The sequence below is a fragment of the Meles meles genome, chromosome 6, assembly GCF_922984935.1.
Source record: "Meles meles chromosome 6, mMelMel3.1 paternal haplotype, whole genome shotgun sequence".
Classification (NCBI taxonomy): Eukaryota; Metazoa; Chordata; class Mammalia; order Carnivora; family Mustelidae; genus Meles; species Meles meles.
Window position 1 is genome coordinate 117,424,060 of NC_060071.1, and position 13,965 is coordinate 117,438,024.

Sequence of the window (13,965 nt, forward strand, 5' to 3'; positions counted from 1 at the left end):
TCAACCAGTCATAACCCCTACAATTCTTTACATCCAATTCTCAAACTTCATTTATATTGCAGTAATCCTATATGTAATAAAAGCATCTCTTAGTTACTGATGCAAAATGTTTAACCTCATAGACAAATATGGATGAAATTAGCTAATGATGTAGGATATAATAATTGTCATGAAGAGTAAAGTAATTTATCTAATCCAAATGCTAATCTTTTGTGATTACTTTTAACTTCTTACAAAGAAAAATAATCAGGCATTTGGGTTAGCTATGAATTTCTTTTATTTATACTACTCCATCATAATTGATGATTAAGGGTTGACTAGAATAAATGAGAGTATTAAACTAAAATCTATTGAAGTTACTTTTCTCTAGTTTTCATATTTAATTTATGAGACAAATCTTTTTTGAATTCTTTCTGAAGTTTTTCAGTATTAGCTATTATACCTTGTTCAGGGACCACAAGAAAATCATGTAACAGTTGAATTACAGCCACTTCTGGCTTTGATAACAACCACATGGGTTTTCTAAAGTCGTTTCTTATGACAGTTTCAAATTTACAAAGTCAGATTTATATACAGAAAATTGATGTCAAGCATTGGACAGATGAGCTTTCTGTTCCCACATCTTTGTTTAAGTTGGTATTATTTTAAAAAAATAAAAATAAAAATAAATTGGTATTATTGTCTATTTTTCACATTTAGAGTTAACGGGTGACTCATAACTCATCAAGTTTCTGTATTTGCACTTGCATTTGGAACTGAAATGGTTCAGGGAAAAAATTTTCCCATAAATAAATATAATAACATTAAATATCTTCCATTGATGGAAAGAGAGACAGATAAACACACAAGACAGAGACACATACACATCTTATAAGCCTCATTTTTTTTCCAACCCATTTATTTTCAGGCCTATAGAGGGAATCTAAATATAAACTGGAAGTCAGGAACTGTGGATGTTTTTCCTAGATTTGTCATTAACAAATAACCTTGAAGAACAAATAACAAAATACCTCATGTTGCTGGAATTTATGTAATTTTAACTCTTCTGGAAATAAAAGACAATGTAGAAAATGGTGTTCACTTGTTAACAGTTCTGAAAATCTTGTTTCTAAAAGTTCTCAGAAAGGAGCATGAGGCATTAGACTATATTTTTAATGGGAAATTACGTACTTTATCTTTATAATCAAGATATTGTGAGTCTCCACTTAAAATAGGAAATTGTTTTGATATAAAGATGTTCTCTAAGATCAAAGAAAATAGCACAAATGAAAGAGTAGATATTATAAGTTCACTGCCCATTCAGAAGCCCTCTCTTATAGTGTTGCCATTCTAATTAGTATTAGACTAAGAAGTATTGACTAAGAAGAATAAGAATTGGTGATTATCTCTTGGGTATAACATTTAGCTAGTGCTGAAGAATTAATAAAAACTTTATCAAGTAAAGCCAAAAGTTGACATAATTCCTATATACCAAGATGCTTTTTTTTTTTTTTTCAAAATAAAAATTCCGTTTTCTCAGTATTATTCCTAAGCAATCTCCATATGCTATCAGAGAGATCCTAAAAGGGATAAGACAATCTATACCCTGTCTCTAGGAAATGTAATTTTGTAGCATGGTCAGGTTTCTTATTTTTCCTGAGGATTTTAACACTTGGAACCTGGCATCACATTATCACATTGATGCTTCCTCTACTGTCTTAAAAAAAAAAAAAAAAAAGAAAGAAAAAGAAAAAAACAGGACCATCACAGGTGACTTGACCTATGTTGGTCTGAATGGAAACCATCATTTTTCATGTGTAGGACCCATGGCATAAAAGCACTTGGTCTGAAGCTTCTTCACCCTTCTTCCCTACCTTTTTTGTTTGTCTTCCTCTCTAACCAAGTCTTAGTTCTTATTATAGCTCTATGAAAAAGCAAAAAAAAGAAAAAATTCTAATTTGTATCTCATCTAATAAAACACTTTGTGTTGAGAATCTTCTGTTTCTCTGTTATATAGTGATGTGAAACCAGTTTTTAAAATAGTAGTTACACTATTAGTTTCCCCTGTCTTACCCAAGAGGAAAATTCAACTGAAATAAAAGGAAGTTTTGAGGGAGTGAATGTATTTAACATTGGTCTGGCATTAAAATTTTCTGGTTGGGCAGCACAATTGTTTAATTGGGAATCTCAGTGACAGCTGAACAACCTCAGTGCTTGGGTCAACAAGCAGAGGAGCTTCACTCTGTCACCTATCAAGAATGATGCTTGTTAGAACTGATCTTTCCTCTAAGAGAACACTCATGTTTTAGTCATACCATTGATGTTTTCTGATATTACAACAGAATAGACACTATAACACTTAAAGAGACAATGTTCTCTGCATAGACATATTTGTAATTCTTTGTTCTTCCTAAACCAAACGCAAATGTAACACTACTCCAGATACTGCTACATCAGAAGTCCCCAAGATAACCAAAAGTAAGTCCCCATTTCCTAATCTCAGGAATAATGCTATAATAAAGACAATTCTAGTGACCAGCCTATTTGCAGAGCATGTCATATAGCCTCTGGGTTAGTTAACTCCTTGGCTTCCTAAGAGATTCCTCAAAGAGTCAAATGATGTTTTTGCATGTTTTACTTACTAATGTGTAGAAAAATTTTTAAGTTCACTTTTTCTTTATTCTGTCTTTTTTACCCATCTTCCCTCATTGTAGCAAATTAGACGGCCGGATGAAAGCAAAGGAGTTGCTAGTAGAGTTGGATCCCTCAAAGTAAATATGTTTCTAACATTTTTTGGCAAGATTTCGTCTATAGCCTACACTTCTTCCTTTTTGGAGGGTGGTGGGAGGAAGGGGGCTTTTTCCATTTTTCACCATCCCATTTTTTTTATTTTAATATTTTTATTGGCTGTTGGGTCATTTTTTTGTTGTTGTTGTTTGTTTCAGCTACACATAGAGCAACCAGCTGAAGGCAATATGCCAAATAACTAGCTTTGAATGGCACCACAAACAAGAGAAAGGGCAATTGTCTCATTATAGGTGCCTATAATTTGGGGTTCTGGAGTAAACCGTTCCTCTGATTGATGTCACTGACTATGTGTTAAGTTCCTTTTACACAGAGAACTAATATTTATTTTCAGAATATTATCTCTTCTTTTTGCTTTTTTTATAAAAAGTAACTAAATGTTATGTTAGTGTCATTACCATTTGTAGTTCACTCCAGAAAAAATAATTACTATGAGTTAGTAACATGTATTTTATATACATATATACACATATAGATGTGTGTGTGTATACATATATAAAATCTTAAGAATTAGAAAAGGAATTTTATATGATGCAGGTATAATGGGCTCACATATAGCTAATAGTATTTGAACACTTTTAATCTCCTTTTATTTGTTTTTTTAAGTTAAAAAATTGATATAACAATCAGTGGAAACCAACATATATCGAAATGTTTGCCCATTTGTGTATGTCATCTGCTAATACACAATTTAAGGATTTCTCTTATGATGGTCCCATTTGCTAGTTGTTAAATATCCATTTGGTCAATATATCTTGGGCACTCGATACTCTAACATTCAATGACAATGAAAAGATAAGCCAGTCATCACCCTTTAGAAACAGAGACATAGCCTTTGATCACTTTTAATGCTGCCACCATAAATGCAAGTTAGAAAATTTGCTGAATTTTAAAAATATGCAGAAGAATTTCCCCCCAGATTAACTATACTTATATCTCAATCCCATTTGTCCTAACAGCAATAGTAACTGTTAATCAAAATGACAGTTCACTGCATTGGGATATCCCAAAATTCATTAACTACCTTGAGGGCTATTATTAAGTCAGTTCAAAATTTTATACATCTCCCATTTATTTCCATTTAACAATTTATGAAGCACTAATTTTTGCACTCCTTCCTCTCCTTGCCTCTTCTGCCTTCTTAATTTTACTTTTTTGTTGTTGTTTATTTATTTGTGTGTGTGCACGCAAATGAGTGCACATGGATGAAGGTGTGTCTGTATGTTTGTGTCCTTTATCCCAGACAAGCCATCTTCTCTGTTCTCTAACACTGCTGTATACTGGGTAGCATTTTTGTTTTGTTTTGTTTTTAATGTTTTTTCACTAAGAATAATGAGAGGGGATGGGAAGTGTTGATTATATGCCTCTTTCAAAATCAAGGCAAGTTAAAATTATTCAGTCAGAAAAATATAAGTTTATGTATCCCAGTGACATATCAGTAGCATTCCTCACTGTCTACTTGTGAGGTATCATATTTTACCTTTGTCTTTAAGGGAACATAAGTCCATTATTGTTTAGAGTATGGATTATGAGCCAGATTCAAATGAAAAAGTGAAGTGTGAGATAACTTTTTAGAAATTATTGATAGTGAAAGATAAAATGGCATCCATAAGTGCAGCACCATCTGCTATAAACGATTGTATGTGCAAGTGCTCATGTGTTTAATTATCTTTAAGTTCAGTTTTTGGCTGTAGAGAGCTTTAACTTAAAATTGTATATTTATTATTTTTAAGTACATATATACACACATGTATATGTATAAGATCAAAGATACATGTTAGGGTTCAATCAGTTTAATATGGTTTCAGCTTTAAATCAAAAAGTGTGTTTGGGAAAAGCAAACCTATAATTTCTAATATTTTTACTCCATAATGTACCAAATAGAAAATTTTAAATTGAATCTCTAGAATATTATAAAGATAGTTATAAGATTTATTTTTTCCAACACTTTGGGGAGAAAAGATGCTATAATTAAAATAAAAGTTGGCTTCCTAGTGACAGGTTTATTGAGCATGTATTCTTGTGTTACACAAAGATCTCTAATGTTTTGAAATGTTTGCCAAAGGCAGTGAGAAATGTATAATGCTATGATCTTATTTTTAAAAAGGAAAAAAGAAAATGGAAAAGAGAACAAGTTGCTATTTCAATTCATTTTCTGATGTTTACATGTAGCTCCATCGAAAGCTGGAGGAGCTCAGAGATCACCTAGAAGGCAATGTGAAAGGATACTCTCTCAGAGTAAATGTACGATTTCACTCGGTGATTTTTTTTTTCCTAAACTTCTGCTGACTGGTAATTCCAAATCTGATTGGTTTGTCCTCTCATCTCCATCTTTTTTACTTTCTGTCTCTTTTCTCCCTATCTCTTTCTTTCCTAGCTGTAGCTTCATGCTCACATTTATGAAATAAAGATTAAGTTGGCAGGAAAGAGGACACTTAAGCCACACTAGCATTGCAGTTGATTTAATAACTTTATGACTCCAGTGCAAAATAAAAATTTTCTTTTCAAAATCTTTGTTTCTTACACAATTGTTTAATTTTCTGAGAATGTTTTCATGAGACTTCACTTGGAGCTTTACCATTGACTGTGTCTTCTGCCCCTTGTTGGATTTGTCAACAAGACAATAAATTATTGGCTGGATCCAAGCGACAGAGCCTTGATGATTCAATTCCATTTGTCAAGGAAAATGATCAATGTTAGAGTATCATCATAGATAATCTATCAAATAGACACATTTTTCTAAGTTAATAGACTTCTCTTAACTCAAACTCTTTGGGAATAGCTATAAGATTCTTCTGTTTAAAAAAATTAGGCAGTAAGCATCTTCAGTGTCATATAACATCTTATAAATACTTGAGATAAAGGCTAATTTACCCAAGACAACACTTTGAAGGAGAACAATACCTTATAGCCACTCAATACTGTACATGTGTCAGATAAGCAATACTAACAATCATATTTTTTGTGACCTATAGAGCTCAGACTCAGAATGCTTCATCTTCTCCTGAATGTATCTTTTCAAGAGAAATGGAAATAAAATCTCTAAAATGGTTTCTGGTATAAATATTGCAGAAGAAAAGCAAAATTATTACACTAAATAATTTCTCATTCTGTTTGGCTCTGACATCCCATTCTTGGGGCTTTTTAAAAGTTTCTATCAATCCTAGCCTGGATTTACTTCTCCCAACATTATTGCCATACCTTTAATTCATATTGCTGTAATAGTTTTGTTATAAAGAGTAGAATAAACAATAATAGTAATACAGTAATTCTCTGGCTTCTCAGCTTGTTTTTAATTATGTACCATACATAGGTATTTATGTCTCTATATTATACTTCTGATTACTCAAGTCGAAAGTTGTTTTTATGGTATTAATCATTAAATTCTGATTGCAATTAATGCAAGTGTCTTGCTTTTCTATTTTCTTGTGAACCAGTCCTTCTTTTCTATGAATATTCTTACAGAATTTGAAAGATCAACCATAATCACTCCCAGAATTATTCTACTATCTTAAAAAGATTAGTATGAATTTTATGATTAAGTCAGTCTAAACATACCTGAATATTATTCTAGAAAGCCCTAAAGAGATTCTGACAATATTAGTAAATGTATTTCATGTCATACTCTCTGTAACCAACAATGAGAAGTGATGGTGGTTTTTTTTTTTCTCCATCAAACCAAAACTAGAAAGTTATGACTTCTTAAGGTCTATATGGAAGAGATTTATGTTAGATTAGGATTAAAAGTTTTGTGCTTCAAAGATTAAATTATATACATTCCACTTTTCAATTTCTTTTTTTAACACCTGTACTGCATGGTACAATATGTAATAAGTAGTAACCCCAATGTCTTCATCTTTTGTTTCATTATGCTGGGTCACACTTTGTTCCGATTATCTTTTTTTCTAAAAAGATTGAATATTAGGTAAATCATTCTAAGATTCCCTTTAACTGGAAATGTATGGGGAGGAAAACTATCAAAAGGCAAATTGTATCTTCAGTAGAGAGTTCAGCTTAAAGGAGATGCATATCAAATATTTATCTGAGTGTTCAGGTTCTCCCTTTCCTTTTAATTCCCATTACCCCAGAATACCTTAAAATAACCCTTTCATGTTAACAGTTTTTGCTTAGAAGCAGAATAAAGTTATTCTCAGTTCCATAAGCTATATAAACAGATTTTGTTTCTAAAATGAGATGAATTGGCATATAATGACCATTCTATTTTGCAAAAATTTATTGTAGGCATCTATATACAAGAGTAAGTATATGAGTATCTTTTAATTCATTGAAACATTTCTAAATAGTTCAATAAGATGGAAGATTAAAAACCATGTTTGCACTTAAATGTTTTATTTAATAGTTGGAAAATGAGACATCATTCAAATGTCTGTGATAAGGATTTAATTAAATCATTAATACTTCAATGGGTATCATCTATATGATATATTATTCTTTAGAGAGAAAAGAATCCTGCATCCTTAATTATTTCTGATAATCAGTGATATAAAGTAGAATATTCTAAAATATAATTTTTGGAATAATAAACTTTATGTATTTTTCATATGAAAATATATTTTATCCTATACTGGCACTTTTATAGCAAAAAGTAGGATATGTCAGATTCTTGAATTATAAGTTAAGAATGTATCATCATTTTTTATACATGGTACAAAGCAGAAGTATTCTGAACCCCAAATGAGTTTTTAGTAATTTTAATAACAAAACTGTCATCTTGTGCCTTTACAAATTATTTATCTTATAAGCAGAGTTTGCCTAATTTAATGACTTCAAAATTTACTACAAATCCTTAGACTAATTATGTGTTGAGAATAATGACTAGAAAATAACACCACATAAAGGAAAAAATTATCTTTACATTGAAGAAGGTGTGAGATAGATAGTTTTTTTAAAAAACATCTCCACAATGGAATATTACTCAGCCATCAAAAAGAATGAAATCTTATCCTTTACATCGACCTGGATGGAACTGGAGGGTATTATGCTGAGTGAAATAAGTCAATCAGAGGATGACAATTATATGGTTTCACTCATATTTAGAATGTAAGAAATAGTGCGGAGGATCATAGGAGGAGGGAGGGAAAACTGAATGGGAAGAAATCATAGAGGGAGACAAACCATGACAGACTCTTAATTGTAGGAAACAAAATTAGGGTTGCTGGAGGAGCAGCAGGTGGGGGAATGAGGTAACTGGGTGAGGGCCATTAAGGAGGACAGGTGATGTAATGAGCACTGGGTGTTATATGCAACTGATGAATTACTGAACTCTACATCTGAAATTAATGATGTACTATATGATGGCCAATTGAATTGAAATTGAAAAAAAAATCAAGTACATGAATCTAGTCAGAAGAATATTAAAAGTTAGGCTTAAGATTGAAAAACGTGTGAACATTTGAATTGAAAAGCATAATACAAACTAATACCTTATTTAGATAATATAAATCAAGGTAAGTTTACAAAGTTGAAGCTAATTAAGGAGTGATGGGGCCCTGGAAAGTTTGAGTGTTGAAATATTCAGAGAAAAAGAACATAAATGCTCATTAAATAAAGACAAGTAGAAAGAAAAGAAAGGAGAGGAGTAAAAATGCCACAAAGCTGCACATTTTATGTTTTCATTTAGTCTATGTAGTGTGATAGTAAATTTCTAATCAGCTACGAACATATACACATAGGTTTTGGGTAAGCAAATATGTTAATTTTTTAAGGGTTTTGACAAAAAATAAAAGGGAAGATGACTTATGAAAACAGACTATTGGCACATAAGCAAAGTAGGAATTAGGCAGTGAAGTAAAAGGAATGTGATAGTTATAAGTACTTGTTATGATAACATAAAATAAAAGGATGTGTTATTTGAAGTAGAAAAAGTTAAGGGAAGAGTTATCACTTAAAATATGTTTTTAATAAGTTTAAGAAAAATATCTGAATCAAGTCATAAAGTAATGTGTTTTAAAGAATGATTTTTAAATGTTTAACAATTTTCTGAATGCTGAAATAAGACTAATATGAAATGGGATCAATATAAATAACGGATTAGATAGTTGTGATTTTATAGATTTTTTTTAAGATCAGCATTTTCATTGCAGTCTTAGTTCTGAACAACTGTTCTTATATTTCTGATGAAGTGTTTTGGGGCTTTTTTTTGCTTTTTTATATTCATCAAATTAATGCTATAACTCTGGGGTCAGCAAACTACATCTCCTGGGCCAAATCCTGTTTCTCTTTTGTGGGCCACAAGCTAGGAATGATTTTTGCATTTTTAAATGATGGAGATGACCAAAAGAATGTCATTTCACAGCACGTAAAAAGCACATGAAATTCAAATTTCAGTGTCCAAAAGTAAAGTTTTATTGAAACACAGCCACATTCATTCATTTGCATATAATCTATGGTTGCTTTTGCACTACAAAAGTAAAGATGAACAGTTACAGTAAAGACCATATGGCACGCAAAGTCAGAAATGTTTACTATCTATTTACAGAAAAAGTTTGCTGAGACCTGCTGTAACAAGCTAGTGTGTCAAAATGACAGTAACAGAGAAGTGATTACAATAGAGACTCTGTAAAATTATCTTCATTTTAGAGCTTGAGGAAAAGAAAGCTGCTGATTTTGGGGGGATGGTTTCAGAATATTCTGCCTGGAAGCTTATATCTAAAAGAGTTAATAAACTGAAATCTTCTATCTTTACATTTTTAGTCATCTGTTTGCCATTGTTTTATCATACACACACACACACACACACACACACAAAGTAAACCCACCATGGGATTAACATTAAACCCATCAAATATAGAACTGTCATATAGATAAAGTATAGCTTATAAATTACTCTTTGTTGAGGAGCACCCCTACAGAGATTTAGGGTAAAAAGATAAGTTCCAATCTTGTTCTCTCAAACTTTTAAAAAATGTATTTTAAGAGTATTTTTGCTGCACACTACATTTTTCTGTTTATCGCTTCAATATATTTTATTAAAGACAAGACCACCTTTTGATTTTTCATACATAACTGCACCAAGAAATCATTCCGTCTACAGGAAGTTTTGTAAAACTGGCAAAGACACCCTGACAGGATCAACCAATATGTCTTATCTTAACAGCACTTGAATATCTAAAAGGCATCTGCATTGAATCAGCCAACCCTGACTAAAGTAAGAAAGAACAGCAAATAAGCATTCAGTAGCTTTTGAATGAGTGAACGTCAGTTTATCTATATACTCTACTTTCTCAGGCAAATTTTAGAGTCTTTTGTAGATTCTTTGAGCCTCCTAATAAGTCTTCCTTGTGTGATGTTTTGGCACTTGCTCATATTAATAATATGCATTTGTTTACTCTTTAATTTACAATAATTATGTATCATCCTGAGTAGCTTGGTAGATGATGTATTATAAATATGACCAGACTACAGTAATGATGAAGATGACAGTAAATCAACTTTAGTATTATCTGTTTGGAAAGCAGGCTAATTTTGCTACTTTTCACTTTGTTAGAATTTGCTTAACTTGCATGTTAATACAATTCTGAGATTTCACTTCTACTGAATAACAAAAATCTAGCTGTTTTTAGAACAAAAAAAAACTCATCTAATACTTACAAAATCTCCTTTTAGTAGCTAAGACATCACAGAAGTGGAAATGATACACACTGTGAGATGTTTAATGCTTATTGCAGAATTGCCATTCTCAGAATTGACTTTAATACAAAAATAAGGTACTAATAAAAGATCTCCTTGGCAAGTAAATTTCCCTAATAACAGAAAATGGAGAAGTGATGAGGGGAAAAAAGATAAGACTCAAACTGTTTTGAAAGATAAAGTTTTTCAGTTTTATGGATATACAGAGACAGAACAAACGTGCATAGCAAAGTTTTCTTAGAACTAACACCTTGCTGAAGAAAATTAGATGTGTATATAGTTGGAAAAAAATGTTAATTTCTTAGTATGTATAGAATTTACCATATTTTAGGAAATACCTCAAAGTAACCTATTAAGTAGCAGTGATAACATTTTATCACAGATCTTTGTGATAGTAAATATAAAACCTTCTCAACATCATTTCACATAGTTCAGTTTTTTTAAATATAGAAGAAAAAGAGTTTGTATATTCATTTATTCATTAAACACTTACTGAGCACCTGCAACAATTTGCTGTGCTCAGTGGTAGAAATACAATTGAACAAATCAGATAATAAGGACATTTCTGATTTCTCCACTGTGCCATCTTCTATATCTTCATTTCCCCCACCCTACCTTTGCATTTTGTAACTGCAAGGAGAATTTGTAACTAGAGAATGCATATTTAAAAATTTAACTCACCTGGTATTATTAACAACCTAATGAAAGAAGAGGCCGGAGAATTGAACATGGCAGTGTGACAATCTATAATTTTCTATAAACAGAAAATTATCAATTCAAAGCATGAAGATTAAACATGTTTTTGAGTATAAAACAGCTGTTTTAAAAATATCAGTAAAGCATTCTGATAAAAGATAGATTTGGATAAGTTTTGTGTTTCAATTTTTGCCTTTTATGGTGTTTTTAGTGATATATACATTAATGTATCATATATACATACATGTGCATATATGTGTATGTATATATGTGTGTATATATACATATATATGTATATATGTATGAAGATTCAGTAGTACTGTGAATGGAGTAATAGGAACAAGACATCAGAATCAAAACACTGAGCTGGCTTTGGTGCCCTCTTTAAAAAGCAAGATGAAGATGTACAGTAGAGCTCTCATCTTATAAATAACCTCACATGTAGTTTTCTAGTGTTCCTAAACCAATGAAGATCAGTGTAGTACTACAGGAGAAAAATGATTAGTGTTCTACTTTCCAATTAACCTTAATGAGCATCTCCTCAGCAAGATCATACCAGATCTGATAAGAGGGAGCCATCTCTGTCATGGATTTTTTTTTTTTAAGCTAGGTATTTTTTTTTTAATCACAAGGTTCTCCTCCACTATCTTGAGCCTTGAGATTTCAAACTCAGGTGTCTGCTTATAAGGCTGTCTTGTTATCTGGCAAACGTGTTGGTGATGGAGCCATCTAATCTTCTGAGACCCTTACTATGCTATCATTTCCTCTTTAACAGTGTTTTCTTTTCCCCACTGCAAAACCAGGCTCGGCTTCCCTCGTGCTCATCTACCTATAGTGTATCTGAGGTATACTTTGCACGTGTTATCTTACATGGTCAACAACATGCTCGCCGTCACCATTCTTCTTATTTTATTTTCCTTTTGCCTTTATTTATTTTGCCTTGCATTTTGCACTTGGCTGAAAGGGATAAGGGTACCAAAGGGGAAAAGTTATCAGTTTCGGAAGGAATTTTCTGTTTTTATACTGTACTGTTTTCTGAGTAACTTTGGAGGGAGAGGGCAGTCACTGTATCATGTTGAAATGGTTAAAGTCTGAATAACCAACATGATTGTTACCATCACTTTAATTCCATAAAAATTCCTTTGAGCCAGGTAATTTGTCATTAAATATTGGCTAAAGACAAAGATTCTGGTTTATAGGCCTGTATAGGTCTCTCTGGTAGCTGAAGATATAGAATGAATTAGTGACAGTCTTGTCCCATTAACCATAGATAAAACATCCCAAATTGGCTATTAAATGAAAAGTTAATATGATTCCCCTGTTTTTATGTAAAATGGAAGACTCATTCCTTCTTTAAAAACTGATTAGGTCTCTTGGGAAAATAGTTTTCTTAAGTGATACTCGTATTTGTATAAGGTTCTTATAGTCTGGAAGATTAATTTTATAATCACTCATGAGATTCATGTTCTTTTGACAAACTATTTTATATGACATTTGAACTATGTTTTTTGCCTTTTTAAGGGCCTAATTTCTTATTCTTACTGTGTACAACCATAGCATATCTGTTTCTGTTTTTGTGAAACGGATTCATTGAAATATTAACAGATTCTGAATATACTTTAAATCTACTTTCCAAAGCAGAAGGGCACTGTTGAGTAACTAAGAGAAAAGAGTATTTGTGCCTCAAAATATGGCTGTAAATAAAAGTAATATCCTGTGAATTTTAAGATCCTAATTTTTTCCAGACAAAACATACTTCTACACAATTTCGTATTGTTATCTTCATTTTGATTGCAGAAATATCTCAAAAATGTCATGGCACTATCTAAAGTACCAGGTAGTGTATACAGAACCACAGCCAGGACAACATCTTTTGACTTAGAAGGAATAGCTTGATCAAACCACTGGCTTCACAAGGTTGAATGTATTGAATAAAGAGTATTAGAGCTATCTTCTTTAATTTTTTCCTTTGCAAGTTACAGCTGTTTTAGATTTTTTTCTCTTAAAACTGATTTTGTAGAGAATTAATTTCTTCTTGAAATACATATCTGTAGGGAAAAGAAAGTAATGAAAAGCAAATAAATTACTTGAGATATCAACAGACTTTTGAGAGACAAGGTTAATATCATCTCATCACCACATTTTCCATAGGTCTTTTCTTAATTCCCCAGAATTATGATTCCCAGTGTAAAAAATATATAACGCATTTCTTTCTGACACTTCATCCAGGCAATTCTCCATTTTCCATGAGAGTGTATAAGAAGTCTACCATTGGCATCATCTTCAATCCCAGTCTACAGCATCCATCAGGGTATTACTTTCTCTGTAACAGCATGTATGCAGGAGGGTTCTCAGGTTGGAATGTGGAACTGGCTTCTGGGGGGATGGGATTGTGTATGCTGTAGCATTTCCTCCGTAGCACTCAGCTCTTAAATGAACTCTGGCTTTATCTGGATTTGTTACTTTCATTGTGACACTTTCTTAGCTTTATTTATTTGTCATAAAATGTGTTTCTCTTTTTGTCATTTGTGGTAGGGCTTTTATATTCCCAATGACACATCTCTGTGGACTTCATAAGTGGTATTTATGTTTAATTTACAATGCTATAAAGACCAATAAGACCATGAAGATGGCTTAGGGAATCTAATATTCATGATAACACTTCAGGCAGAATAACCTTCCATAATTTTTTCTACTTCATCTTAAATTGGTGAACAATTGTTTTGTAAAATTTTAGACTATGAGTCTTAATAATTAGAATTTCAGTAAATATCCCGATATTTCAATTTTTCATAAGGAAGCCTTTTGATGGGATTGTTCGTTAACTGTATTTTT

General features: G+C 31.8%; 1 protein-coding gene across 12 annotated transcripts in view; it reads left to right on the forward strand.

Annotated features, from left to right (window-relative positions):
* GPHN (gephyrin) overlaps positions 1 to 13,965 on the forward strand; it is a 650,480-nt gene that overhangs the window by 449,720 nt on the left and 186,795 nt on the right. For 4 of the 12 annotated variants that reach the window (XM_046008589.1, XM_046008593.1, XM_046008595.1 and 1 more), the window contains 2 exons: positions 2,694 to 2,750; positions 4,957 to 5,028. The exons of 4 other annotated variants lie outside the window; for them this stretch is intronic. In XM_046008589.1, coding sequence (XP_045864545.1) covers positions 2,694 to 2,750; positions 4,957 to 5,028 — 129 coding nt within the window. The remainder of the gene's footprint in view (positions 1 to 2,693; positions 2,751 to 4,956; positions 5,029 to 13,965) is intronic. 4 more of the 12 variants (XM_046008590.1, XM_046008594.1, XM_046008598.1 and 1 more) reach the window with 1 other exon arrangement.